Source organism: Hibiscus syriacus, unplaced genomic scaffold (assembly GCF_006381635.1).
Source record: "Hibiscus syriacus cultivar Baekdansim isolate YM2019G1 unplaced genomic scaffold, ASM638163v2 tig00112159_pilon, whole genome shotgun sequence".
Taxonomy (NCBI): Eukaryota; Viridiplantae; Streptophyta; class Magnoliopsida; order Malvales; family Malvaceae; genus Hibiscus; species Hibiscus syriacus.
In genome coordinates this window covers 1820800-1826079 of record NW_024063263.1, presented here as the reverse complement: position 1 = coordinate 1826079, position 5280 = coordinate 1820800, and the positions used below count along the sequence as shown (strand labels likewise).

At 34.7% G+C, this 5280-nt stretch overlaps 1 protein-coding gene across 1 annotated transcript; it reads left to right on the top strand.

The window, feature by feature from the left end:
- The first annotated feature begins 1623 nt into the window (after positions 1-1623).
- Positions 1624-4922, top strand: LOC120175044 (serine/threonine-protein kinase STY13-like). The gene is made up of 6 exons (XM_039181754.1): positions 1624-2326; positions 3138-3259; positions 3491-3699; positions 3790-3964; positions 4064-4198; positions 4553-4922. Exons 1-6 carry the CDS (start codon positions 2008-2010, stop codon positions 4757-4759), a joined length of 1167 nt encoding a protein of 388 aa, XP_039037685.1. The 5' UTR covers positions 1624-2007; the 3' UTR covers positions 4760-4922.
- Positions 4923-5280: the final 358 nt, after the last annotated feature.

Sequence of the window (5280 nt, the reverse complement as noted above, 5' to 3'; positions counted from 1 at the left end):
ACCCGAACCCGAATTTTTTTAAAAACTCGGAACCCGTCGGTTTCAGGTCCCATGACCATCCCTATCTATGTAGCTTTGTCTTAAAGGCTATTCAATAAGAAAGTTCAACTTCGACACATGATTTGATTTGTTAAACAACTACTCTAATTAATTTTTTATTTAATGTTAAGTCCGAAATATCTTCTTTAACATTAATATTCTCATTAATTTTGTAATTAAATACAACATGAATTCGAGTATGGACGGTGGACTCTTATGTTGCAATCAAATTAATTAATAAATTTGTTTATAATTTTTGTTATTTTATCTATAATTATTTATATTAAGTATTAACTTATATTCTATTTTTTTATGAAATTATTTGTTTAGCCAAATATTTGATTACATTAAACCTATAATATAATTATTTTAGAGAGATATAATCTTTTTGGATGTATGCAATTTTTATAATTTTATATTTTTACAACCCGAGTGCTATATTTAATATTATATTATATTAAAACAAATTAAGTTCCTAATTTCACAAAAAGTTGAGTACTAAATTGAATATAAATGCCAAAGTTGGACACCGAAGTTATATTTACCCTTACGAATTTTGTAGGACACAAAAAATCATAACTGGTTGATTTGATTAAGGAAACAGAACAACACATGCAACAAGGTATCTTTGTTCTTTACCTTGCTTTTCTTAAAAGGATAAATTAATATTTAGTCCTTAAACTTAATAAAATTTTCAACTTAATCTATAAATTCTTCTATCCACGTTCGACCTTGAATTTGGAATTCTTTTTTCTTTGTCTCGACACTTTTTTTTGAACCGGAGAAGGTGGTATTGACCTAAAAAATTGTGTCGAGTTTCGGGTCAAGTGAGATAGGAGCAAAGGTAGAAAATATATTTTAAGGTGTCAAATTAAAAAATAAATATTTTGAGGTGTTAAATTTATAAAGTTTTTTCTAAAAAAATTTAGGGTGTCGTATGACACCCCTCGTACAAGACTGGCTCCGCTAGTGAAGTGAGATTTAACTTTCGAGTTAGATTGGATGAGCGAAAAATCTGACCTGACATGAACTCACCCATGGTTATCCCTAATTATGTCACATCATCAATAGATTAAAGAAAAAAGAGAAAATTTGTAAGTTCAGAAATTAGCAGGGATCAAATTGAGAATAAGTAAAAATATTAGTGACTAAATATGGATTTATCCATGTTTTAAATAAACAAAATCTTCTTCTCTATCCAAATCCAAAATGAAATTCTTTGGTCTTTCCTTGGATTTGATTTTGTCCTTTTATTAATCTCATCCATAGAAATTCCCTTCCTTTTTTTAGCCGAGAAAAGAAGATTATTTTTACTATTTCTCTCGTTGCCATTACCCTTCTTCTCCATTTTTGTTTTTTAGTTTTGGATAATGAAATGAATTCAATTCAAGGACACCACCACCGACCTCTTTTGCTCCCTCTGCTTTCTTCCCCAATATAAATTTAATTTAAAGTCAACATTTTCGTCTTAATTATCTCTTTTGAAACCTTCTTTTTCAAAGGGCATTTGATTATTTGTTCTTGCATTTTGCTTACTCTGCTTTGCATGCGTCTTTCTCCTCCTTGGGGTTTAAGTTAAAATTTTGATTTTTATCTGTAATGGTGGGAATTGGGTTGTTTTCTTAGGGTTTACTTTTTAGCATTTTTGTCTCTGTTCTTGTCTGTTTATATGGGAAGATTTTGTTTTGTTTTTATTAAAGCTACATAATTTCATTAATTCAAGGTCTTTAAAAGGGTTGGGTTATAAGGTCAATTTTGGATACAGAGTTCTAATAGGAATTGGGGTTGGTGAAACTGGGTTTTTTCTTTTTGATCTTTCATCATATGTATATATGTTGTTTCACCTGTTTTTATTTGATTGATATTTAATCCACTTTCTGGAATTCTGCAACCCTTTTTGCAGTTTGATTCCATGGGATTTTGATTGTTGTTTTCAAGTTGTTGGTATTGTTGAATCTTTTTTCGAGCATGGATTCGAAAAGTGGAGAAGAAGATAGTGGTCTCAAGTCACCAATGAAACCAGGTGTTGGAGAAAATTCAAAGATGAAGGGCAATGGAAGCTTTAGCAGCAAAGACATGATCTTTCGAGCCGATAAAATCGATTTGAAAAGCTTAGATATGCAGCTGGAGAAGCATTTAAGCAGGGTTTGGTCTAGGAACATTGAGAAGCAAAGGCCTATGGAGGAATGGGAGATTGATTTGGCTAAGTTGGATTTAGGGAATGTTGTAGCTCATGGTACCTATGGGACCGTCTATCGCGCCACTTATGACAATCAAGATGTTGCAGGTAATCTTTGTTTTTAGTTTTGATCTTATGCAGAAGATAAGAGGTTGAAGAAAACAATGATTATGCTTTGTAACTTGTTGTTGATCAAAATTGCCAGATTACTTGATGCAGCTTGAGAAATCTGTTTAAGCAGCAATAATTCTTTGGTATTTTGCTAATCGTTGAGTTCCTCTTGTAAATATCTGTTGATAACTTGATTTGTGATTAAATTTTGTAATAATAGTTTGTCGAGTTAAAATACGGACTAAACATGGATTATTAGTTCAGGAATGCATAGAGCTGAATATATGCCAATGACGCCTAGATAGTGTTAGCTCTAATATTTGTCTGGTTAATGTGTGCTATAGCTGTATCGGAGCCTAAGGCATGGTATTCGATATTTTGATGGACACCGGTACTTTTTGATGGCTGCTCGCTTTATTAATGAGATGGTTCAAAGGTGCTCAATTTGTACTCTCGACGTTAGAGCGCTTAATTCAATCGACTTTATCTTGTATTGGATTGTTGTATTCTGGGATATTTCTGCTTGATATTGGTTTTCCTACTCTCTGTTTCCCAGTTATTGATCTTTGGTTGGTTTTTGGAGAATTTTTAATGTTTCAACCCATTTGATCTGATTTTTTATTTTCAATCTTCCCGCCACCGAAGAATTGACCGAGAATTAAATATGTTCTATTGTTACTTGTAAATTTATTGTAATATCAAATCTAAATTCGATGTTTTGTGTATTCAAACATTAGCAGATTCCACTATATCATGTTTCTTTTACGGAGTACTTCTTCTGTTCATAATTTGGTTTACGATATTGTAGTTAAGCTGTTGGATTGGGGCGAGGATGGTATTGCCACAACTGCAGAAACCACTGCTCTACGAGCATCGTTTCGACAAGAGGTTACTGTTTGGCACAAGCTCAATCATCCTAATGTTACAAAGGTCCAATATTATCTTCTACTTTGAAATGTTCACTTGTTGATAACATCGTGATATCGAATGGTTTAATGTAAATATTGGCCTTTTTTTTGATGCGTTGCTATCCATTTAGGTAGCTGGTGAGAAGTTTAGCTATCACTTTGCATAATCGAGATCTCGGTTTTTCATTGGTTCCCATTTTCTGAAACGTTTCTGTTCTAACTTATTCCCCTCCCCCTTCAATTCGAGTTACAGTTTATCGGGGCCTCAATGGGAACTTCAAATCTTAAGATTCCTTCAAAAACTCCTTCAACCGAAAGTCAAAATCCCCTTCCTTCTAAAGCATGCTGTGTTGTTGTCGAGTATCTCCCTGGTGGCACACTGAAACAATACTTGATAAGAAATCGGCGGAAGAAACTCGTTTTTAAGGTTGTGGTCCAACTTGCACTGGACCTCTCCAGAGGGTACGAGGGTGAATCTTTCCTTTGGTTTTGACTTTTGAGAGTTATGAATAATATTTCACTGCTGACGAGTATGCCTATTCCAAATTGCAGTCTTAGCTACCTACACTCGAGAAAGATTGTACACCGTGATGTAAAGACAGAAAACATGTTGCTAGATGCTCACAGAAATCTTAAAATTGCAGATTTCGGGGTTGCTCGTGTTGAAGCTCAGAATCCACAGGACATGACTGGTGAAACCGGTACTCTCGGCTACATGGCCCCCGAGGTATGCCTTCTTTGGATGTCATGATGAAGCACGATTTATGTCGTTGCACGATTACTCATCCACATAATTTATATTTTCATTTTGTCCAAATTGATTTAGGTTCTTGATGGTAAGCCCTACAATAGAAGATGTGATGTCTACAGCTTTGGCATTTGCCTGTGGGAAATTTATTGCTGTGATATGCCTTATCCCGATCTTAGCTTTGCCGACGTATCATCTGCAGTCGTTCGACAGGTTAGTTCATGTTATTCTATTTTCTCAGCAAAGCATGTCTTGTTGATGTGTTCGATTGCCGGTTTTGAATAGCAGCGAAGAATGGTTACTCTTCTTTCCACTTTTAACTCCCGATTCGATTATTACGTGCAAGCCTTGTAGTAGAGTTCGAAGATTTTTAAATGTTTCGAATAATTCTAAGAATATGATCCATAGTTATTTGAAATTTGTTTTCTTCGGCATCTTTAATGCCGGTTACATACCGGCTTTCGGTGTAGGATGCTGCTGCCTTGCTCATTTTGCTTGTTTGCTACTCTATCTGCTCACATATATCGTTAAATGACTGAGCCTATTTGATGTGGTGTATATCGGCAGAATCTACGACCGGATATCCCGAGATGCTGCCCGAGTTCTCTAGCAAACATCATGAGAAAATGCTGGGACGCGAATCCGGAGAAGCGTCCCGAAATGGGCGAGGTGGTGAGAATGCTCGAAGCCGTTAATACAAGCAGAGGAGGGGGGATGATACCAGATGACCAAACCCCAAGCTGCTTATGCTTAGGCTCGAGTCGCGGTCCGTGACGTTTTTTAAAAAACCGGTCACAAATGTCGAGATTCGAACCGAAATAAATATCATCTCGTAAGAGTGGTTGCATGAACCCTAATAAATACCATTTTTTTAAAGAAAAAAAGGGGTTATGGATTAAACCTTTGAATTCTCGAATTCTAAAATGGAAGTTTTTGATTTTGTGATGTAACTGTCGTACTTGTTTTAAGAAATGTGTTTTGCTTCAAATTATTGTTTTGTAGTTCTATTGTGAATGAAGTAAACTGGGTTGGTAAGATTGTCTTTGCCTCTACAGACTCGATTTAGTTTAGTCGATCAATAGATCAGATAATTATGATATAGTAATTTGGATATCGATAATTATGATATAAAATCCATAAATATAGTAAAAAAAATGATGTTATTATGATCATGAATTGTCAAAGGGGAGGAGGGTTCGTGGGTGTTTTGCTGGTGTATTAATCTTCTGTTTGATTTTGGCTTAACGAGAAAGCAAGTGCCTAAATTATACTATTTTTTAAATATATGTTTATAT

Excerpts from the sequence above, each read along its gene's own strand:
- LOC120175044 (XM_039181754.1), top strand. The coding sequence starts at position 2,008 with ATGGATTCGAAAAGTGGAGAAGAAGATAGTGGTCTCAAGTCACCAATG. Across the intron at positions 3,260-3,490 it reads ATCATCCTAATGTTACAAAG|TTTATCGGGGCCTCAATGGG; the intron begins GTCCAATATTAT and ends TTCGAGTTACAG. Across the intron at positions 4,199-4,552 it reads CATCTGCAGTCGTTCGACAG|AATCTACGACCGGATATCCC; the intron begins GTTAGTTCATGT and ends GTATATCGGCAG.